At 42.8% G+C, this 25,251-nt stretch overlaps 1 protein-coding gene across 1 annotated transcript in view; it reads left to right on the top strand.

Moving 5' to 3' along the window:
• LOC115138685 (serine/threonine-protein kinase D1-like) overlaps positions 1-25,251 on the top strand; it is a 53,332-nt gene that overhangs the window by 23,911 nt on the left and 4,170 nt on the right. The window contains 17 exon segments of the mRNA XM_065025077.1: positions 1,885-2,023; positions 7,211-7,342; positions 9,404-9,567; positions 11,305-11,328; positions 11,545-11,785; positions 12,939-13,016; positions 13,438-13,630; positions 14,821-14,944; positions 15,340-15,417; positions 15,695-15,983; positions 16,423-16,475; positions 17,063-17,135; positions 17,443-17,549; positions 17,813-17,974; positions 18,653-18,751; positions 20,042-20,309; positions 21,946-22,031. Coding sequence (XP_064881149.1) covers positions 1,885-2,023; positions 7,211-7,342; positions 9,404-9,567; positions 11,305-11,328; positions 11,545-11,785; positions 12,939-13,016; positions 13,438-13,630; positions 14,821-14,944; positions 15,340-15,417; positions 15,695-15,983; positions 16,423-16,475; positions 17,063-17,135; positions 17,443-17,549; positions 17,813-17,974; positions 18,653-18,751; positions 20,042-20,309; positions 21,946-22,031 — 2,310 coding nt within the window.

The following is a 25,251-nucleotide window of genomic DNA, read 5'->3' as shown; positions in this document are numbered from 1 at the left end:
AAACATATAATTATCTCTCAGAGTTATTACAATAATAACATTGCAACAGTCCATTGTCGGTGTTACTTTGTGACTAGTCTAAGGGTAACAGTTGATCAAATGACTGTATCCCTGTATGTGTGTGTGTGGGTGTTTGTGTGTGTGTGTGTGTGTGTGTGTGTGTGTGTGTTTGTGTGTGTGTGTGTGTGTGTGTGTGTGTGTGTGTGTGTGTGTGTGTGTGTGTGTGTGTGTGATGTGAGCTTGGCTAGATGGTGAAGTAGTGGAATTGGCTACATGCTGTAACCTAGCTCATCAGAGTAGATCAATAGCGGGTTATGCACAGCAGTGGTTCCCTCACCACACTACACAGGTCAGTCAATATGTTGCTCTTTTCTTTGACATTGGATTGATTGGCAGGCTGTTATTCCTAAAACTGTTTTGTAACTAACCACAGAAATAGTGTTTAAACGTAGTGCAAGTAGTTTGACTTTGGATAGATTAGTGAAAACTGACCTTGAGTCAAATCCAGTGTTCTACTACAGAACATGGTGAAACAGACCAGTCTCCTTTTACTATGTTTCTAAATACCAAGGGTTTGTTCAGCTGGGTGAAACATTACAGCATGTGCAGCTCTATCCAATGCGTTTCTCTCTGCAATATTCTGCATGTTTCACCTAATTGAAATCACCCCAGGTTTGTTTAGTGTCCTTGCTGTGGGCTGTTTTCTAGTATCCTGGGTATTTATTTGTATTAAGCACAGGTCATTTTCTAACTCCATTAAAATATAGTAAGGTCTCTGTTAATTAATGTGGGCTCCTTGGCAAAAGACTGTTTGGTTTAACACCTACCCTACATTTACCAAAGGAAGACAATTGCCATGTCTGTTTGTTGGCTATAGGCTTCTGCCACTTGTTAAAGACTGTATATAACATATTATAAGCTGCATAATAAGACATAATACGGGCTCGTAACATGCTTATAACAGTCTGCATCATTATAGGGCTCCATAATCAGCAGGGTAAAACCACTTTGAAGAGGCATATTACTTAGCTGTGACTTGCATTACTACTGAATGGAGGCTGTGATGAACAGCTTTGTAAATATCCCTGAGGAACCATTGGAGCTACTCAGTAATGCGCTAGTATATTTATTACATCAATAGTCAGTTTGGTGTCAGACAGTACAGTATCATCAATTGTGAAAATTTGAACTATGGGCTCTCTAAATTGAATTTAGAGACAACATCACTGTTCCTCTAAATGTTATAAGGTTAATGTAATCAAAATCATATCAAAGTTTATTGGTCACGTACACAGATTTGCAGGTGTTGTATGTAGCAGGTGCAGTGAAATGCTTACGTTACTAGTTCCAACAGTTCAGTCGAATGTCTAGCAAATACAATACTAATACACAAATAAAATAAAACAATGAACAACGAAATGTCAGAACAAGTCCAATTAACTCTCCACGTAGATATATTAGAGTGAGCAGTGTCAGAATCCAGAATATAAATACATGGTGTGTATAGACCGTATATAACTTGAAAAGAAAATGGTATGTACAGTAGCATGTATATTAGGGTGAGCTATGTGGAGAATAGCGTACACTATAGCGTACACTCTGTCCTAGTCTGCTGTGTGAGATGCCCCCAGAAGGGCCTCTTTTGAGACTGCTGTCTTCTTGGGTTGCATACAAACAAAGCAGAAAAGGGCCTCTTTAATGTGACAATTAAACATCATGTTTTATAATAGTTTGAAAGGAAATAATTGTACATTTCTCTCCACTAAGTCAACAAGCAATATAACAACAAATTGGGTTTGAACAGAACTCTAGTCAACCAAACAAGAAAACAAGAAAATCAAATGTTAACCAATGGCAGCTACTCTTTTTGTCTCTCCCACACAGTTACCTGAGTGTGGCTTCTATGGGATGTATGACAAGATCCTGCTGTTCCGCCACGACCCAGGCTCAGAGAACATCCTCCAGCTGGTGAAATGTGCTACAGACATCACAGAGGGAGACCTGGTTGAGGTGGTCCTGTCAGGTAAGACCAAATCAAATCAAATCAAATGTATTTATATAGCCCTTCGTACATCAGCTGATATCTCAAAGTGCTGTACAGAAACCCAGCCTAAAACCCCAAACAGCAAGCAATGCAGGTGTAGAAGCACGACCAATGTTCACTACACAATACACACAACCTGGTTGAGGTGGTCCTGTCAGGTAAGACCCGTGTTCACTACACAATACACACTACCTGGTTGAGTTGGTCCTGTCAGATAAGACTACAGTACACACTAGAATAGGGTTGTGTCCGTTAGCTCAAAACGGAAGAAAATAAACTGAGATAGGGAGGAAATACCCAAACTTGACCAATAGGAAACATTTGTTTTGGTTTTCTGATGCAAAATGTTTCAAAACATTTTGTTACAGTTTCCCTAATGAAAATGATCCCTCCTTAGAAGGTCACAACCTTATCTTCATCATTTAAAGTGGAACTTCTCAACATGCAGACAGTGTTCCTCTGGATTTGAGTATGCAGCATGCTCCTGTTTGAGGGTGAGTTCTGTTCACCTGTGTTCTGTTTGCATATAGGCTACATTCATTTAACCTTTGTCCACAGTATATTAACGCATATCAATAATGCAGACCACCTTACCGGCCACCCAAGACCCACTTCAGTTTGCATACCGCCCCAACAGGTCCACAGATGACGCAATCGCCATCACACTGCACACTGCCCTATCCCATCTGGACAAAAATAATACGTACTGTATGTAAGAATGCTGTTCATTGACTCCAGCTCAGCACCATAGTACCCTACAAGCTCATCATCAAGCTGGAGGCCCTGGGTCTCAACCCCTCCCTGTGCAACTGGGTCCTGGACTTTCTGACGGGCCGCACCCAGGTGGTGAAGGTAGGAAACAACATCTCCACTTTGCCTCAACACTGGGGCCCCACAAGGGTGTCTGCTCAGCCCTCTCCTGTACTCCCTGTTCACCCACGACTGCACGGCCATGCACGCCTTCAACTCAATCATCAAGTTTGCAGACAACACAACAGTAGTGGTCTTGATCACCAACAACAACGAGACGGCCTACAGGGAGGAGGTGAGGGCACTCAGAGTGTGGTGTCAGGAAAACAAACTTTCACTCAACGTCAACAAAACAAAGGGGATGATCGTGGACTTCAGGAAACTGCAGAGGGAGCACCCCCCTATCCACATCGATGGGACAGCAGCGGAGAAGGTGGAAAGTTTGAAGTTCCTGGGCGTACACATCACAGACAAACTGAAATGGTCCACCCACACAGACAGTGTGGTGAAGAGGCTGAAGAAATTTGGCTTGTCACCCAAAACCCTGACGTACTTTTACAGATGCACAATCGAGAGCATCCTGTCGGCTGTATCACAGCCTGGTACGGCAACTGCTCCGCCCTCCACTTCAAGGCTCTCCAGAGGGTGGTGCGTTCTGCACAACGCATCACCGGGGGCAAACTACCTGCCCTCCATGACACCTACAGCACCCGATGTCACAGGAAGGCCAAAAAGATCATCAAGGACAATAACAACCCGAGGCAGTGCCTGTTCACACCGCTATCATCCAGAAGGCGAGGTCAGTACAGGTGCATCAAAGCCTGAAAAGATTGAAAAACAGCTTCTATCTCAAGGCCATCAGACTGTTAAACAACCATCACTAACTCAGAGAGGCTGCTGACAACATTGAGACGCAATCACTGGACACTTTAATAAATTGATCACTAGTCACTTTAAACAATGCCACTTTAATAATGTTTACATATCTTACATTACTCATATCACATGTATATACTGTATATTATACCATCTACCTCAACTTGCCTGTGCCACTTGGCCATCGCTCATCCATATACTTATATGTACATATTCTCATTCATCCCTTTAGATTTGTGTGTATTAGGTAGTTGTTGGGGAATTGTTAGATTACTTGTTAGATATTACTGCACTGTTGGAACTAGAAGCACAAGCATTTCACTACACTGACATTAACATCTTCTAACCATGTGCATGTGACCAATAAAATTGGATTTGATCTGATTTCATTTGCAATTGAACATAGGCCTATTGCATTCACTGGTTCTATTCAGCTCTCCTTTCTGTCAGTTATGTAGCCTCTGGAATAGACCAGTTGACATAGGGAAGAGAGGTGAACTCTCATTTGAACCCTTGAGGTTGAATAACAGCAGAAATTGGTAGGTTCCTTTTGTTGTGTTCAAAATGCAGAACATGTTCAAGCTTCATACAGATTGTGAACAGAGTACAAAGCATCTCCATAATAGCACCTTGAAAAGGAGGAGAGAGATATTATCCAGAGTAATGGACTAATCAGACGACACAATTATAATAGTGAGGACATAATGTTACTATGAAATGGATTTACATGACATAAGCTTGTGTGTATTCAGTGTGCTTGGCTAATAGCTATATGGTTAAGTCAGTCAACACAACAGACAAGAACATGAATAATTGTCTGCATGACAAAATACAGAACTATAGTGCATGTTGCTGCTGGCTGATGTAGCCTGCTACCAAAGATCATTTATCCACATATCCAGAGTGGCGCATCGGTCTTAGGCGCAGCGGTCTTAGGCACTGCATCTCAGTGCAAGAGGTGTCACTACAGTCTCTGGTTCAAGTCCAGGCTGTATCACATCTGGCTGTGATTGGGAACCCCATAGGGGCACAATTGGCGCAGCGTCGTCCAGGGTTTGGCCAGGGTAGGTCATCATTGTAAGTAATAATTTGTTCTTAACGGACTTGCCTAGTTAAATAAATAATAATAAAAACTCTAGAAGGTTAGCTGCCAATCAGAACAAGTCAAGGTCTAGACATTTGGAGCTATCCCAATATGCAGATTTACCAAAGACAGTAAGCTCTCAGATGCCCCTCTCTTGTGAAATAATATGGAAATAACAAAACAGTAAGTTGTCACACAAATCGTTGCTCATCTATGTGTGTCCAGTGATGTCCCTCCCCACTGGGCACAGATGTCTATTCCACGTTGTTTCAATTTAATTGAAATGACGTAGAAACAACATTGATTCAACCAGTATGTGATCAGTGGGTTTGCTTTGTTTTTGCAGTGTTCTGCCCCTCTCCACCCGCTCCCCTTGTTGTGGAAAGTTTAAATGCCTCACCCGGTGAGAAATCAGGGGTGAGCTTATCTTAGCTCAGGAGTAGGACGTGATCCAAGTATCAATCTTGACACTGGTAAAGTGTTTTTCTAAACACTTGGCAGGCTTTCTCTTCCCCCTCTGTGTGTTACAGTATGGCAGGTCATTTAGTTGTGTCTGTGGTACAGCGACAGGGGAGACATGGGGTAGAACGACACCTCTGTTACCTTGGCTACACGCCTCACTGGGAAGGTGACGGCTCAGGTGATTTAGTGATTTACTCGCCCAGATGCACAGATTCTCATAGACATGCTCCCCGACATCTGTCATGACACTTTTTAATGACACACTCAACAGCTGATAGATCAGTGAGCACACTAAAAGAAACGCAGGGGAAACCTTACAACTGCCAGAAAGAAGAAGTGAAGACGAGACAGTCTGTGGTTATTAATTGTGGTCATTTCCACCAAGGTGGCTGATCTGAACAAAATGTGTCCTCTGTTGACTGTGGTGTGTTGACATGTGTTTCTGTGTCTGTTTCTGCATCAGCCAGGCAGCGCAAAGTGAATCACAACAGAGAACTGCATTGATTGTAATGTATAGCTATTGTGTTATGTTAGGGTCACGTGTTGTAAAGGTTCACATTGGTATGTCTTACTGCACAGGTATTTATTTGTGTACTACTGTCTTTATTCAGTTCATCTCAGCTTATGCTCACACTCACATTTGAGATAAAAGATCAAAACAAGATATAACCTTCTTCTGTTCCTTAATCTTGATAAGTCTTAGAAGACATATGAGGGAAGACAGTGTGAGTGTGATCATGCTAAAATAGAGCAGCTGCTATAAACGCTTCCCAACTTGACAGATCCAGTACACTTGAGCTCCATTGAACTCATCAATAAAATCATTCATTCCCTTCACAGATCATCACTTGGGTTAAATCTCCTACGTACAAGGAGAAATAAAAACGCTTATGGTTGGTAAATTAACATTACGGTATGTCACACTGCATCCCAGAGAGTTGTTTTCACCAGTCAGTCTTACTGTCAAAGATCTCCCAATTTGTGTTTCCTCGTTTGAGCTTTTCAACTTCTAGAGCAAGTTAATTAGTGTGAAGGTGGATAGGATGCTAAAACCACTTTTTCTGTTGTCAGCATGAGGGTGTAAACAGCGTACATTTGTTACGTTGGCGCAGGATGCTACTGGATGCGAGCAGGGGTGTGTACACCATACTGTAAACATAAATATGGAAGAGAGGAAGAACCCAACTTGAACTCTGTCCTATGAGAATGCTTTCTGCCCTGTTTGTACACTGAAATGTGGCACACTGTAACACTTTTTGCCATAGTGGAAGAGTCAAATGATCAATACTGTACCATACTGGAATGTAGATACACTGTGTATCATGTGAGCAGTCTTTACCACCGCAGTAAAGTTTGTGTTCTTGTAGTATGCTGTACTAAGCAAGCCACTAGAACTACTAATTTGATATAGGAACAAATTTTGAAATGCAAATAAACATATTTAGATTAAGACTACCTAGACTCCACATTCACATACACACTAATTTTCTGAAGCATGTAATGACAGTTTACATGTTGTTAAACTTCCAAACATATATTGGCCTTTAAACAAAAGGCAAAACAATAATTTGAACAAATTGAAGCAGTTTACCCAGCAGAATGGCTAATCAGAATGTATTCTACTTGAGCGTGCTGAGACAAGCATGTTGGTGGGGAGATATGTGTGTTTGATGAGGCAGTCTACTCTCATGCTGTGCTCTCCACTCTATCCCATTGGCCCAATGCAGCCTAACTGTACCAGCCAATCAGAAAATCACAACTCCATATGCAGCAAAAAGCCTTGGATACCTCAACATATACAAATACTGTACCAGGGAACGGCCATTCATTTTTAATTGTACATCCATTGAAAACACGATCCCACTACACTACTATTATATCACTATTCACAGAATACAACTCAGTTCTTGAGTACTGTTTAAATCTAGGAGTGTGAGGAAAATGTTGGAATTGAACCATTGACTATTGTTGTCGTTGTCGTTGTCCTGTTCTAGCCTCTGCCACAGTGGAGGACTTCCAGATCCGTCCCCATGGCTTGTTTGTCCACTCCTACCGGTCCCCTGCCTTCTGTGACCACTGTGGAGAGATGCTGTGGGGCCTGGTGAGACAGGGTCTCAAGTGTGAAGGTAGGTACTATATAGAAGGAGCTCTGGGCTGCGTCTCAAGTGGCACCCTATTCCCCATATAGTGCACTACTTTTGACCAGAGCTCTGGTGAGAAGTAGTGCACTTTGTAGGGAATAGGGTACAATTTTGGACACCGCCGGGACCTATTTCAAGAAATGTAATTAGGTTCCAGCCACTCTGACACCATTACATAACTTTCTAAGAGGGGATATTATCAGGGTACATTGGATACAGGCCACTCAGGTGTACTCTGGTCCGAAGAGGTCTCTTCAGGGTCCACGATGAGCAGCAAAGTCCCTGCTTGAAGAGTGTTGGGAAGAAGAAAACAATTTGTCTTCTGTCAGGCTGGAGGCAGTTGGAAAGTGGTTGGAAAGGTCGTGCATAGAGGGGATGAAGGTACACACAATAGCCTAACATGTATAAAAGTATTCCATAATGTGGTGTCTGACTGGAATGGTGGCGAGCTCATGAAGGAAAGTTTCCCAAAGACAAAGTTTCAACAATCCATGAATGACTTGTTCCATTAGATGACTCCTACTTATACTGAACAAAAATATAAATGCAACATGCAATAATTTCAAAGATTTTACTGAGTTACGGTTCATATAAGGAAACCAGTCAATTGAAATAAATAAATTAAGCCCAAATCTATGGATTTCACTGTTGGTCACTGATACCTTAAAAAAAAGTAATGGCGTGGATCAGAAAACCAGTCAGTTTCTGGTGTGACCACCATTTGCCACATGCAGCGCGACACCTCTCTTCCACATAAAGTTGATCAGGCTGTTGATTGTGGCCTGAGGAATGTTGTTCCACTCATCTTCAATGGCTGTGCGAAGTTGCTGGATATTGGTGGGAACAAGCTGTCATCACGTCAATCCAGAGCATACCCATGTTCAATGCATGACATGTCTGGTGAGAATGCAGGCCGTGGAAGAACTGGGACATTTTCAGCTCACAAGAATTGTGTAGTGATCCTTGCGACATGGGGCCATGCATTATCATGCTGAAACATGAGGTGTTGGTGGCGGATGAATGGCACGACAATGGGCCACAGGATCTTGTCAGGGTATCTATATGCATTCAAATTGCCATCAATAAAATGCATTGTGTTTGTTGTCCATAGTTTATGTTCGTTGTCCGTAGCATAACCCCACCGCCACCATGGGGCTCTCTGTTCACAACGTTGACATCAGCAAACCGCTCGCCCACACAACGCCATACATACTGTCTGCCATCTGCTCGGTACAGTTGAAACAGGGATTCATCTGTGAAGAGCACACTTCTCCAGCGTACCAGTGGCCATTAAAGGTGAGCATTTGCCCATTGAAGTCGGTTATGACGCTGAACTGCAGTCAGGTCAAGACCCTAAGAACGACGAGAATGCAGATGAGATTCCCTGAGACTGTTTCTGACAGTTTATGCAGAAATTCTTTGGTTACGCAAACCCACTGATTCACCAACTGTCTGGGTGGTTGTTCTCAGATGACCCCGCAGGTGAAGAAGCCGGATGTGTGGGTCCTGGGCTGGCGTGGTTACACGTGGTCTGCAGTTTTGAGGCTGGTTGAATGTACTGCCAAATTCTCTAAAACAATGTTGGAGCTGGCTAATAGTAGATACATGAACATTAAATTATCTGGCAACAGCTCTAGTGGGCATTCCTGCAGTCAGCATGCCAATTGCACGCTCCCTCAAAACCTGAGACATCTATGGCAATGCACCTGTGTAATGATCATGCTGTTTAATCAGCTTCTTGATATGCCACACCTGTCAGATGGATGGATTACCTTGGCAAATAAGAAATGCTCACTAACTGGAATGTCAACAAGTTTGTGCACCACATTTGAGAGAAATAAGCTTTCTGTGTGTATGAAACATTTATGGGATCTTTTATTTCAGTTCATGAAACATGGGACCAACAGTTGACATGTTCCATTTATATTTTTGTTCAGTGTAGTTCCATAAAGACAGTCTCTCACAAGTTTGATGCAAGTATAAAAATGATCACGTTACACGTGAACTCACCTTTGCTCTGAAAACGTCTGTTTCTCTCCCCTGAAGGTTGTGGTCTGAACTATCACAAGCGCTGTGCCTTTAAAATCCCAAATAACTGCAGTGGTATCCGCAAGCGGAGGTTGTCCAATGTCTCTCTGACCGGCTTGACCACACTGACCACCACACGGTCCAATGAACCTTCGCCTTTCACCTCCGACGAGGCCTTACTGGTGAGTTTATCCTGGTTGCTGGTGAGTTTACCCTGGTTACTGGTGAGTTTACCCCTGGATACTGGTGAGTTTACCCTGGTTACTGGTGAGTTTACCCCTGGTTACTGGTGAGTTTATCCTGGTTACTGGTGAGTTTACCCCTGGTTACTGGTGAGTTTACCCTGGTTACTGGTGAGTTTACACTGGTTACTGGTGAGTTTACCCCTGGTTACTGGTGAGTTTACCCTGGTTACTGGTGAGTTTACCCCTGGTTACTGGTGAGTTTACCCTGGTTACTGGGGAGTTTTCCCCTGGTTACTGGGGAGTTTTCCCCTGGTTACTGGTGAGTTTACCCTGGTTACTGGTGAGTTTACCCCTGGTTACTGGTGAGTTTACCCCTGGTTACTGGTGAGTTTACCCTGGTTACTGGTGAGTTTACCCCTGGTTACTGGTGAGTTTACCCCTGGTTACTGGTGAGTTTACACTGGTTACTGGTGAGTTTACCCCTGGTTACTGGTGAGTTTACCCTGGTTACTGGTGAGTTTTCCCCTGGTTACTGGTGAGTTTACCCCTGGTTACTGGTGAGTTTACCCCTGGTTACTGGTGAGTTTACCCTGGTTACTGGTGAGTTTACCCCTGGTTACTGGTGAGTTTACCCTGGTTACTGGTGAGTTTACCCCTGGTTACTGGTGAGTTTACCCTGGTTACTGGTGAGTTTACCCTGGTTACTGGTGAGTTTACCCTGGTTACTGGTGAGTTTACCCCTGGTTACTGGTGAGTTTACCCCTGGTTACTGGTGAGTTTACCCTGGTTACTGGTGAGTTTACCCCTGGTTACTGGTGAGTTTACCCTGGTTACTGGTGAGTTTACCCCTGGTTACTGGTGAGTTTACCCTGGTTACTGGTGAGTTTACCCTGGTTACTGGTGAGTTTTCCCCTGGTTACTGGTGAGTTTTCCCCTGGTTACTGGTGAGTTTACCCCTGGTTACTGGTGAGTTTACCCTGGTTACTGGTGAGTTTACCCCTGGTTACTGGTGAGTTTACCCTGGTTACTGGTGAGTTTACCCCTGGTTACTGGTGAGTTTACCCTGGTTACTGGTGAGTTTACCCCTGGTTACTGGTGAGTTTTCCCCTGGTTACTGGTGAGTTTACCCCTGGTTACTGATGAGTTTACCCTGGTTACTGGTGAGATTACCCTGGTTACTGGTGAGTTTTCCCCTGGTTACTGGTGAGTTTACCCCTGGTTACTGGTGAGTTTACCCTGGTTACTGATGAGTTTACCCTGGTTACTGGTGAGTTTACCCTGGTTACTGGTGAGTTTTCCCCTGGTTACTGGTGAGTTTACCCCTGGTTACTGGTGAGTTTACCCTGGTTACTGTGGGTCATCATGAAGAGCTACACACACACATGTGCATGCTCACACGGGCATGGATGGACGCACGGACCCAGGCACACACACACACACACAGACGCAGGCACACACACACACCATAGATTACTACAGTACATGCCTACACATTCCCAACCTCTCAATGGCAAATTGTTGAATTATGATGAGTAGCATGTTCCTAATATAAAGGACCTGATGTGATTATGAAGGCCTTTGTGGCTGGTTGTTTTCATTATGAATTCTGTTGGAGCAGGTCTTTACTCCAGCAGCAGTCAGGCATGTGTGTGAATATTGTTATGGTTTAACTCTGATCTCTCTCTTCACCTTCTCCCTGTGTGTCTCCCTGTTCTCTCCTCGCTGCATGCTCAGTCTCCTGTCAGTCCCGGTATGGAGGTAGGTACTCCAATACCCTGCCCTCACGTATTGCAGTATCAATACGCCTATTATCACCAGAAGCACATCGCTGTTTCCCTGTTTTTTTTGTGTCATATGCCAAAATAAGACAAATAAGACAAAGAAAGGAGATTGAATAATATAATTTTAGCTTAGGTTGTTGTTGCTTGTGATCTGTTACCTACCATGTGCCTTGCTCTGAGTGGGGCATCAGAGCAACACTGACTAGTCGACCCTGCTTACCCTCCACAGCAGAAGACACAGACAGACTTCTTTTCTGGCAGAGAGAGAAGGTCCTCTTCCTACATCGGCCGGCCTATAGAGTTAGACAAAATCCTCCTGTCCAAAGTTAAGGTCCCTCACACCCTCGTCATCCACTCCTACACACGCCCCACCGTCTGCCAGCACTGCAAGAAGCTACTCAAGGGCCTGTTCCGTCAAGGCCTGCAATGCAAAGGTACCGTAGGGGTTCAGAGAAACTTGAGATAATGAGAGAGGTTACCAGTGGTTGGTCGGAGGAGGTGGGGATGATAGTGAGTCACACAGTACATACTGTAATACTGTGTGACTCACCTGTGGGCTTTCGCCAGCTCAATATTATTATGGTATTATTTTTGGAAAGCTCAAGACTCTGTTGTCACAGAGTTGGCAAAGCTAACAGATGGCAGTTGTTTCTACCTCAAGCTTTCTTCGTGACATCTTAAATAACTATTGTGGCCCTGTAACTTTATAATTACATGGTAATTGCAAATGCAGAAACAGTGTTGTGACTACCATAGACGTCATATAATTCACAGATGTACTGTAACTCTATGGTTACTACAGTGTACACAAGAATATGTCAATCGTTATTTGAATATGTTGGTAACCCATTGTATACAAGTGATAACGCCCTCAACGCTGGTGTTTGGAGGAAATATTGGAACGGTTGGCCGGCCCTCGACTTAGTCTCGGGTGTAACACACTAGGCGTAGTGGGTGCGGAGTCAGGTGCAGGAGGCACTCTCCACGAAACTGGGCGTAATAAAACAAATGCCCAAAACAGGTAACTAAACAACACGCACTACCACACATCACACAGTGGGGAAAAGAACCAAGCCCGCACAAAGAGCAAGCGGGCCTACCGGCTTAAATAGCCCAACTCAAAATGTAAACAAGAAACAGGTGAAACAAATCAGACAAAACCAACAGAAAATGGAAAAGGGATCGGTGGCAGTTAGTAGGCCGGTGAAGACGACCGCCTAGCGCCACCCGAACAGGAAGAGGAGCCACCTTCGGTAGGAGTCGTGCCAATGGGCTTAACAACACCCGTTCCAATAGTATATCCTCCAAACACCGGCTTCTCGGACATTATCACTTCAATAGAGTTGTACTTTATATATTCAGCAGAACAGAGTGTGATAGTATCGTGTGTGAGACGGTTCATTAGGTACTCTAGCAGACAGATAAGGGTCTGTTTGTACTCACAGTGCTATTAGACAGGTTTCATATGGACAGGCCATTTCTCTCTCTTTCTCCTTTCTCTCCTTTCTCTCTCTCTCCTTTCTCTATCTTTCTCCTTCCCATCTTACACACTCTCTAACTCTCTCTGTTTCTCTCTCACGGTTACAGATTGCAAATTCAACTGTCATAAACGATGTGCGCCCAAAGTGCCAAACAACTGCCTTGGAGAAGTGTCTAAAACTGAAGGCAAGTTTCACTTTAGATAGTCATTTGCTTTAAGTGTGGCAGATTTTTCCTAGTAAGTGGTGGTCCATCTCATGTAGTTTCCAAGAAATGTCACAGGATTGAGATATTTTTCTTTCAATTCTGCAACATTTACTTCAGTTATGAGAGACTGTAGGAAGAGAATCATATATAGGACACATGCTGAATTCTTGGAAGTACCAGAATATTCCTTTGAATATCAACAGAATTATGACTGTGAAATGATGTCACTGTTTTATTTAAAAATCTCTCCCACACTACCACTCTGATATTCTTTGTATTTTCCACTTTTCGTTCCTTATTTCTTCTTTTAAAAAACAGGGTTTCTCTGTCATACTTCATTTTCTACTATTCTCTTTGTCTACACCTTGTGTGTTTCCACCTGTTGCTCCTCCTCCTCCAGATCTGCTGAGCTCAGGGGCGGAGTCTGATGTGGGGATGGGGGAGGGTTGTGACGACCACGACAGTGACATGAACAGTGGTCTGATGGATGACATGGAGGAGGCCATAGTGCCTGACTCGGGCCTGTTGGAGGCTTGCCATGGGGAATTGGGAGACCTCCATGACCCAGAGGATGACTGCAACAGGGCTATAAGGTGATTGACTGGGCCTGGGACTAGGACAGGGGGACCCCCAATGGCTATGGCTGTGGATATGTACAGTAGTCATAGGTCCTGTTAAAATATCTATTCTAGCATACTGCTTAGAATGAAGCAATTTACCCCGGCTCAACCCTTACCCTACCCATAACCCTAGCTTCATGTCCACATTCCGGTTCAACCCTTAGCCTTAACCTCAACCCTAACCCTAGCTTCGTGTCCACATTCCGGTTCAACCCTTAGCCTTAACCACAACCCTAACCCTAGCTTCATGTCCACATTCCGGTTCAACCCTTAGCCTTAACCTCAACCCTAACCCTAGCTTCATGTCCACATTCCGGTTCAACCCTTAGCCTTAACCTCAACCCTAACCCTAGCTTCATGTCCACATTCCGGTTCAACCCGTAGCCTTAACCACAACCCTAACCCTAGCTTCATGTCCACATTCCGGTTCAACCCGTAGCCTTAACCACAACCCTAACCCTAGCTTCATGTCCACATTCCGGTTCAACCCTTAGCCTTAACCACAACCCTAACCATAGTTTCATGTCCACATTCCGGTTCAACCCTTAGCCTTAACCACAACCCTAACCCTAGCTTCATGTCCACATTCCGGTTCAACTCTTAGCCTTAACCTCAACCCTAACCATAGTTTCATGTCCACATTCCGGTTCAACCCTTAGCCTTAACCACAACCCTAACCCTAGCTTCATGTCCCCATTCCGGTTCAACCCTTAGCCTTAACCTCAACCACAACCCTAACCATAGTTTCATGTCCACATTCCGGTTCAACCCTTAGCCTTAACCACAACCATAACCCTAGCTTCATGTCCACATTCCGGTTCAACTCTTAGCCTTAACCTCAACCCTAACCATAGTTTCATGTCCACATTCCGGTTCAACCCTTAGCCTTAACCACAACCCTAACCCTAGCTTCATGTCCACATTCCGGTTCAACCCTTAGCCTTAACCTCAACCACAACCCTAACCATAGTTTCATATCCACATCCCAGTTCTAACCTAACCATAGTTTTATATCCACATCCCAGTTCTAACCTAACCCTAACTTCATGTCCACACCTCAGCTCAACCCTGACCCAATCCGTAACCGTAACTGAGTCTTGAAGTTGAGAAGAAAAGCATTCACACGGCCAGAGTTTTTATGTTTGACTCCCTTCATTTCAAAGCCCATCTACTAGCAACAACATCCCACTTATGCGAGTGGTCCAGTCAGTCAAAAACACCAAGAGGAAAAGTAGCAATATCATGAAGGAAGGTTGGCTAGTGCACTTCAGCAGCAAAGACACTCTGGTAAGTCTGATTATATTAATGTATTTTTATCACACCAACTAATCAATCTGCTGTAGAGTGGCAAAATTCCATGATTTCTGGAAAACCTGCACATTTTGGAAAATATACTGAAAATTTGCAACACTAATGTTCTGCCATTTTATAGACTTCATCATCTTTTCTGTGTTTATTTGTAATGTTTTGTGTGTTTTGTGTAAGTTATTTTGTGAATGCATGTCTTTTAAATGTTAAATGTTGTTTTCATTTAGTCAAATCTGCTATGGGCACTGACCTATGGCATAATAGATGCTGTATGAGTAGATGGGAAACCCCCATTGCCAAGAGGGGGAACCCACCAGGAAAATATGTTATGTAGTCCCAGTCTGTGCAAGGCTCTCTATCTGTTTCCACTTCAGAGGAAAAGACACTACTGGAGGCTGGACAGCAAATGCATCACCCTTTTCCAGAATGACACAGGCAGCAAATACTACAAGGTAAGAAATCAATTGAAATGTTATATAGATTATTATGGGTGAAGGGTGAATGGAACCTAAGAACTGAAGTTAATGGACCAAGATTGATCAGACTGAAATATCATGTTTATATTGAAATGCAAGTGCTCTAACCACTGTAAAACGACGCTACTACAACAATCAATCAAATGTATTTCATAAAGCACTTTGTACAACAGCTGTTGTCACAAAGCACTTGACAGTAACCCGGCCTAGTCCCCAAACAGCAAACAGCAATACTACCTCTGCTGTGTGGCAGGAAATTCCGTTGTCAGAGGTGTTGTCTCTGGACCCAGCGAAGACCTTCAACTTGCTGTCTGAGGGCTCAAACGCCCACTGCTTTGAGATCGCCACGGGCAGCCTGGTCTACTACGTAGGGGAGAACCTGGCGAGGCCGGAGGGCCCGGGGAGCATGTCGGCCCACAGCAGTATGCTGGTCAGCGGGGTCGGGCCGGATGTGGCCAGGATGTGGGAGATGGCCATCCAGCATGCCCTCATGCCCGCCATCTCTAAAGGACTGTCACACGGGTCACGTCACAGTGGCCACAGTAAGTATAAGCAGAGTTAATTGGATAGATGGACTCTTATAGAAATGAATGTAATTTTATTGAAGCAACCTTGTTTTACTCAGCACTAGGGTTGAAAAATTCTGGTAACGTTCCTAAAATTCCCAGGTTTTCCAGAAATCCTGCTTGGAAGATTCCTGGAATCAGGAGGGGAATAGGCAGGAAATCCTAAAGCCTCCAACCAGGATTTCTGGGAATTTGGGGAAAGTTACCAGAATTTTGTAACCCTACTCAGCATTAGGAAGGAACACTCTCAAGGTTATAGTATGGAAGACTATTAACTCTTATGGAATACTCTTAACTCTTATGGAATACTCTTAACTCTTATGGAATACTCTTAACTCTTATGGAATACTCTTATCTCTTATGGAATACTCTTAACTCTTATGGAATACTCTTAACATTTCCCTTACACCAACAGAGGATGTTTCAATCAGTATTTCAGTGTCCAACTGCCAGATCCAAGAGAATGTGGTAAGTAGAATTTGGTCTCACGTTATTTGAACGACTTTGGGTATATTTTTATTTTCAGATTTAGTGACTATAATGTTGGTCATAATATATCTATATTATATATAATATTGCGGTAATAATATATTGCGGGTCATGCCTGCTCCTCTTGCATGGTTAGATTATTTTTTAGATTTTGTAGGATTTAAAAAAAATAATAGACAAAAGACAGTAGACAACTTAACATTCCACAGACATGGATCCACTAAACTAGACATGACAGTGGCTGGGACTGTCCAACCTTCAACATAAAGAAAAAAGCTGAATGCGTGGTTAGATTTCTGAGGTGACATCATCTTCTAAGTAGCTCAAATGGAGATGATTTTGATTACCCACTCAGCCGAGCAGTTGCCATAGCTACTCTCGATAATTAGTCACAGTACCACTGGTTATAATTATATTTCTGGGTAACTCTTCCAGTCGTGTATGAGATTAGTGGGTATTAAGTTGTCATGTGAGAAGAGATAAAAATGGTTGTAGACAAACCAAAAACGAAATATTTGTGACAGTATACATATTTAAACCCATTGACTGGATTTTCACACCTACAGGATATCAGCTCAGTGTATCAGATATTCCCGGATGAAGTCCTTGGATCGGGCCAATTTGGGATTGTTTATGGAGGTGATGCATTTGTACCTCCTTGTCACACTGATAACCTGGCAAAAAAAAGTGTTCACTTGATTGCACGAGGGACACAGCCTTTTATAACAATTCTCTCCTGATCTCATGCCAGAAAAATATTTGCATGACCAAGAAGGTGTTTATTATATTGTGAAATAATGCAGTACATTGTTAAAAGGTGTTCATCAGATCAATTTATATCTTTTGAAAAAGTATTTGAGATAGTCATTAATTCAGAGAAGTAAAACCTGTTTAAACCTGTAACCTGCCATTGATTTCTCCATAATATAATGTCTCCATACTACAGGAAAGCACCGAAAAACTGGCCGGGATGTAGCAATTAAGATCATTGACAAGTTACGCTTCCCCACCAAGCAGGAGAGCCAGCTACGCAATGAGGTCGCCATCCTTCAGGTAAACACACCAGTCGCGTGGTCCTGTGTGCTCCTATGAAACACACACTATTAGAACCTTTTTCTCAGATGTTGCCAGACACACGTTATGATGAACACATGAGAGGAAAAACAACAGAACTAAAGACAAAAATAGAGATATTGTCTCAGGAGGTAAATAAGGAAGTTATTATCATGACAACACCGTGGGTGTTTGGAGAGCGTGTCGAGCTCTCTGCCTGCTTCCTTTAAAAGGCTCCTGTGTTTCTGTTTTTTACTTCCTAGAACCTGCACCACCCTGGGGTAGTGAACCTGGAGTGCATGTTTGAGACGCCGGAGCGCGTCTTCGTTGTCATGGAGAAGCTCCACGGAGACATGCTGGAGATGATCCTGTCCAGTGAGAAGGGGAGGCTGCCTGAACGCATCACCAAGTTCTTCGTCTCACAGGTAACCCTGGCTGACACGCGTTGTCGCTCGCAGACAATCCACGGATGTGCTGTAGCAGTGCCACACACCTGCTTTTACTGTGACACTCACATACTGTATACTGTATAGAAACACAGTGAGTGAAGTAAAAGGTTTACAGGTATGCTTATGTATTTTTCTGATAATAATATTATAATATTTGTTTAACCGCGTGTTGTTGCACTTTTCACTATGATATGCAATGTATTAGTTGCTCTTTGCTGTAGTCAAATTACCTAGTGGCCTCATGGCCGGAATGTTATTCATATTTTTAAACATGATTTGTTTTTAAACGCAGAAAATCTGGTGTTTCTATGTCAAACAAATATTTTTGTTATATTTCAGCCTTCTGTGATGTATATAGTGTCATATTAGGATGCAAACTCTCAATGTAATATATTTCAACTCTATATCTGACATGGTGCAGGTGTCTTCTTTTTTTAAAGCCCATAACCATGTGTTTGAGTTGTATGCTTTTGTTTAAAAGTAGATTTGTTTAAGACTACCAAGAAACAGTCAGTGTGCTGCTGATTTAGCTCATTTCAGTAATGTTTGACAGTATATAAATGCAAATGACCAGATTATATTAAATCTTTTAATCATCCCTAATTAAAGTAATCATTCACCGTGTACAAATCATTCATTTCAAATATTTTTCAGATTCTTCAGGCTCTTCGTCATCTCCACTTCAAGAATATCGTCCATTGTGATCTCAAACCAGAAAACGTCCTACTGGCGTCCGCAGACGCTTTTCCACAAGTAAGAAAACCTCCAGCTCATCCTCCAAACAAGCCAAAACAGAAACATCAGTTTCACAGACATAAACAGACATTCATCTATCAGTCTACTCTAAGATAATGTGGATGATTATGGAAACTGCACGCTCAGTGTCTCTACAATGTTCTATGTCTCTTGATTTTAATGATACACTCCCAATTATACTGCCCTTCTCTCCATAGCCATAGCCCAGTACTGCTCTGTCTGTACTGTACTATGAGTCACTGTCTTAGGCATGGCCAGGCATTGGATGGGTGTTAAACAAATTGCATTTGTGTTATTTACAACAAATATCTTCTGAAAGGGAAGAAAGAGAGTCCGTTCTTATATATCTGTATTTCATTTCCCCAAATATGCTCTGGCAACATCACTGGCGTCATTATAGTGCTGAGAACTGACATCCTCTGGCAACATCACTGGCGTCATTATAGTGCTGAGAACTGACATCCTCTGGCAACATCACTGGCGTCATTATAGTGCTGAGAACTGACATCCTCTGGCAACATCACTGGCGTCATTATAGTGCTGAGAACTGACATCCTCTGCAGTCTTGCCAAAGTCTATTTTGGTAGATTTCTGTAGCTACAGTAAATCGTCTGTAGACCATATCGTGTCCATGTGGAACAGACAGTGTGATAACGTTAAGTGGCCTTTTGGGTAATCCTTGCCAGCTGATTATTATTATGTCTGTGGAACCAACTGTTTGGATGGCGAACATACAGGATGTTATGTATTAGCCTTCTCTAACAAGTCTTAGTCCAGTTACTCTAGTAGGAAACCCTTGATTACCACCGCACTTTCTCATGTTCACGTGAATACGAGACTTGGAACTGTGGCAGTGTAATATTCACTACCACACATGACCTTGTCTCAAACGTCACTGATATTCCCAACATAGTGGGGAATCTTGTGTAATATTCACTACCACACATGACCTTGTCTCAAACGTCACTGATATTCCCAACATAGTGGGGAATCTTGTGTAATATTAACTACCACACATGACCTTGTCTCAAACGTCACTGATATTCCCAACATAGTGGGGAATCTAGTGTAATATTCACTACCACACATGACCTTGTCTCAAACGTCACTGATATTCCCAACATAGTGGGGAATCTAGTGTAATATTTACTACCACACATGACCTTGTCTCAAACGTCACTGATATTCCCAACATAGTGGGGAATCTAGTGTAATATTCACTACCACACATGACCTTGTCTCAAACGTCACTGATATAATTTGAGACACACCCTATCTGTGTCTCAGGTGAAGTTGTGCGACTTTGGCTTTGCCCGCATCATTGGAGAGAAGTCTTTCCGTCGGTCAGTGGTGGGCACTCCGGCCTACCTGGCCCCTGAGGTCCTGAGGAATAAAGGCTACAACCGCTCCCTGGACATGTGGTCTGTGGGGGTCATCATCTACGTCAGCCTCAGCGGCACCTTCCCCTTCAACGAGGACGAGGACATTCACGACCAGATCCAGAATGCTGCCTTCATGTACCCACCCAACCCCTGGAAGAAGGTGTCCCAGGAAGGTGGGTGTCTGCCGAGCAGCAATGACTCATGCATTACTGTGATAACTCCTTTACTGTAAAATAATATTTGATATAGTTGTGTTGGAATGATACATCATTACTCGGAAAATCAGACTAGAATAGCCTCTTCCTGAGTCTCTGTTGGATTTTGTAATCATATAGTGAATGTTTGCTACACGGTCAGAATGCCTTTTATGATAATCTGATTTAGTAGCGGTGCGTTGGTAAAATCACTGGGGAACCCTAGCCAGAAAGAAAAGCCATATTCCAACCTATGTGTTGTGATAATTGCGTTGTTTGCTCTAGTTTACATTAGCATTCAACATCTAGCTACATATTGAACTTCCGTCCTCTCAGTCCAGGGGCACAATGTATGAATTTATGGTTGGATTCTAATCAGCATTATAATCATTGGCCAGGACTGAGAATGAAGTAAAATCACAGGCCCAAATCCCTACCTCCATCCATGGCTAATTTAGGAAAGGGACAATTTTATCTCGCCACCGGAGGAACACAACACAACTAGATGCAACAATTTAAGTTGTTTCTGTCAATTACGCATTTCTTTTTAAGCGATGTGATAGGAGTGAAGCAAAATCCAAACTGGCTTCCCTTGACACTTTTTTTGGTGTGCCAGGACCATTCACTGTTGTGCTCGCTCAGTTTAGCTCAAAGCTGATTGGCTATTATTTTATACTTTTTTGTCAAGGGAGGCCAAATGCTCACTGGCTTCCCTTGCATTCAATGGTACAGGGGGCAACAATGTCATACTCTTTAGGACCAGACAGAATCAGATAGATGTCATACACATACAGAAACAGAGGGACGGTGTTTCGCTCACTCAGATGCTTTCTCCGGTGAGATACATTCAGCCTCTTGCAAATTGAAAAGAAATTATGAAACACAGAGACGAATGATAAATTAAAAAATATATATGTTTTCACATGAATACATGCATTTACGAGGTCAGTGAGTCAGTTTTATGTTTATCTGAGGGAGTCTGCAGATTTTTTAGAATTGATTTGTGTTAGGGCCTGTCTAGCATAGGAACCTCTCTTATCACAAGTTTTCTCACCTCTAGTGCTCAGTGGCTCACAAAACCACTTTGAAAGCATACAACACATATCCTGGCCCCAACAACTATGCTGCTATTGAATTGAGCGGATGGCATGCGTCATTGTCCGAGAGATGGAAAAGGAAGGAAAGAAAGTGTGTGAGAGCGAGAGAGAGAGAGAGTGTGTGTGTGTGTGTGTGTGTGTGTGTGTGTGTGTGTGTGTGTGTGTGTGTGTGTGTGAGTGAGACAGAGGGAAGAGAAAGCAACAGAGGGAGAGTGTGTGTGTGCTTGAGAGAGGGAGGAATAGACAGAGGGGGGAAGAGAGAGAGTGTGAGAGAGAGAACCAATTCTTGTTGCAGCCTATTCATGTGCATAATGCCAAGCGATCCCTGGTACTATAGAGGAGTGGCCTAAAGGTCAAGAATCCCAACTGGGACTCAGAGAACCATGACCCCTGAAATAATCTTAACATGATGTTGGCTTTGCTCATTAGCCCTTGCATGGCTCTGAAAGGGGCCTGCACCAAATCCTCTAGGTTTCCCACCATGAGTTATCCTCTGACGGCCTGCTTTGTTGTTCCAGCAATTGACCTCATTAATAACTTGCTGCAAGTCAAGATGAGGAAGCGCTACAGCGTGGACAAGTCGCTCAGCCATGCCTGGCTACAGGTAAGCTCTCCCTACTACGTACACTCCATACTGCATATATATCAAAATAGTTTTAAAAAGAAGACATTTTCGGCCTGTCTTTCAGCCATCCCTGGCTACAGTTAAGCTACCCTTCCATAGCTGCGGAAAGTATGGGTGCTGAGGATGCTGCAGCACCCCCTGAAAAATCACAATTTAAAAATATATTAATAAAAAAATATATTCATAAAAATATATATTTTTTCACAAAAGTACTGGGCCTTTAGTAGTATTATCGGGCTGATATAGACCACAGGAGGTTGGTGGACCTTAATTGGGGAGGACAGGCTCGTGGCAATGGCTGAAGCGGAATGAGTGGAATGGTATCACATACATCAAACATATAGTTTCCATGTGTTTGATGCCATTCCATTTCCTCCGTTTCAGCTATTATTATGAGCCGTCCTCCCCTCAGCAGCCTCCACTGATATTATAGATGTCTGTAATGCATGGAGAGAAAAAAATCTGCATCTCCACTTAGTTGTATAATTAAGAACAGGATTCAATAGTTGATATTGTACGAGTAGTTCCCATGCCCCTTTCTCTGCTATTGTCACTCTAATGGAATCCAGAAAGAACAAAACCCTTTCCTCAAAGATTTACATCAAAAGGTGCAAAGTTATGGGCAAACACACAAAACATCCACATCAAATTAAATCGTTTTCTTGATCAAATAACATCACTTTTTGTGCAATATTAAATTACTATCCTTACAAACCACTTAATGTAAAGGTATGTTACTGCATTGTACATAGGCTGGTTATCTAGGTTTGGACCTATAGACTTTCTATCACCATGATGAAAAACAATGCACAATGCAGTAATTGAGTACATTGAGACATAAGTGGTTTGTGATGTGAGGATGTGGCTCCGTTGGTATAGTGTGGCACTTGCAATGCTAGGGTTGTGGGTTCGATTCCCATGGGGGACCGAACATATGAAAATGTATCCACTCACTAGTGAAAAGGAATGAATGAAACTTTTCAGTTTTCACGTAGAAAGAAGTTGCATTTGCGAAGTATTTCAAGAAACTGGATAACATGCAGTACCTGTCAAAAGTTTGGACACAACTACTCATTCAAGGGTTTTTCTTTATTTTTACTATTTTCTATGTTATAGAATAATAGTGAAGACATCAACATGATGAAATAACACATTTGGAATCATGTAGTAACCAAAAAAGTATTATACAAATAAAAAATATATTGTATATTTGATATTCTTCAAATAGCCACCCTTTGCCTTGATGACATCTTTGCACACTCTTGGCATTCTCTCAACCAGCATCACCTGGAATGCTTTTCCAACAGTCTTGAAGAAGTTCCCACATTTGCTGATAACTTGTTGGCTGCTTTTCCGTCAGTCTGTGGTTCAACTCATCCTAAACCATCTCAATTGGGTTGAGTCTGGGTGATTGTGGAGGCCAGGTCATCTGATGCAACACTCCATCACTCTCCTTCTTGGTCAAATAGCCCTTACACAGCCAGAATGTTGTGGTAGCCATGCTGGTTAAGTGTGCCTTGAATTCTAAATAAATCACTGACAGTGTCACCAGCAAAGCACCCCCAAACCATCACACCTCCTCCTCCATGCTTCACGGTGAAACCACACATGCGGAGATCAGCTGTCTCACAAAGACATGGCGGTTGGAACCAAAAATCTCAAATTTGGACTCATCAGACCAAAGGTCAGATTTCCACCGGGCTAATGTCCATTGCTCATGTTTCTTGGCCCAAGCAAGTCTCTCCTTCTTATTGGTGTCCTTTAGTAGTGGTTTCTTTGCAGAAATTCGACCACGAAGGCTTGATTCATGCAGACTCCTCTGAACAGTTGATGCTGAGATGTGTCTGATACTTGAACTCTGTGAAGCGTTTATTTGGGTTGCAATCTGAGGCTGGTAACTCTATTGAACTTATCCTCTGCAGCAGAGGTAACTCTGGGTCTTCCTTTCCTGTGGCGGTCCTCGTGAGAGCTAGTTTCATCATAGCGCTTGATGGTTTTTGCGACTGCACTGGAAAGAAACTTTCCTCCTCAATTTTCCTCATTGACTGACTTTCATGTCTTAAAGTAATGATGGACTGTCGTTTCTCTTTGCTTATTTGAGCTGTTCTTGCCATAATATGGACTTGGTCTTTTACCAAATAGGGCTATCTGAATACCTACCCTACCTTCTCACAACACAACTGATTGGCTCAAAGGCATTAAGAAGGAAAGAAATTCCACAAGTTAACAAGGCACACCCGTTAATTGAAATGCATTCCAGGTGACTACCTCATGAAGCTGGTTGAGAGAATGCCAAGAGTGTGCAAAGGTGTCATCAAGGCAAAGGGTGGCTACTTCGTAGAATCTCAAATATTAAATATGTTTTCGTTTTTTTTTGTTTGAATTTTACCCCTTTTTCTCCCCAATTTCATGGTATCCAGTTGTTTTTAGTAACTACTATCTTGTCTCATCGCTACATCTCCCGAAGGCACTGCTTCTTAACACAGCGCGCGCATCCAACCCGGAAGCCAGCCTACCGGCCAAGCCCTCCCTAGCCCGGACGACGCTAGGCCAATTGTGCATCGCCCCACAGACCTCCCGGTTGCGGCCGGTTACGACAGAGCCTGGGCGCGAACCCAGAGTCTCTGATGGCACAGCTGGCGCTGCAGTACAGCACCCTTAACCGCTGCGCCACCCGAGAGGCTTGTTTTCATTTGTTAAACACTATTTTGGTTACTACATGATTCCGTATGGGTTGTTTCATACTTTTGATCTCTTCACTATTATTCTACAATGTAGAACATAGTAAAAATAAAGAAAAACCCTTGAATAAGTAGGTGTGTCCAAACTTTTGACTGGTATTGTATATCAAGCAAGTATTTTTATATTCCACAAGTATTATCAGGTCAACTATTTTGTTCAAATAGTCATCAGACTCAAATTAGAAATGATGGTAAACAGTAATACAAAAAATCACAAAAGTAGTGCACTGGGCCTATACTAGTACAGTGTGTCTACAACGTGGGGGGGGGAAACTCCTTTAAATTAGAGATTTAACAGACAATGTAACAGATCAAATAAATAAAATGGTACTGTACATATCACAAAGGAGTAAGAAGACTTATTGTATTTGGATAAGTCTGTCAGCCATCCATGGCTACAGTAAGTATTTTATATAATTTTTTCATTTTTATTTTTTAACCCCGTTTTCTTCCCAATT

This window comes from Oncorhynchus nerka, linkage group LG12 (genome assembly GCF_034236695.1).
Source record: "Oncorhynchus nerka isolate Pitt River linkage group LG12, Oner_Uvic_2.0, whole genome shotgun sequence".
Lineage (NCBI taxonomy): Eukaryota > Metazoa > Chordata > Actinopteri > Salmoniformes > Salmonidae > Oncorhynchus > Oncorhynchus nerka.
The sequence above is the reverse complement of the archived record's forward strand: the minus strand, read 5'-3'. Positions and strand labels throughout refer to the sequence as shown.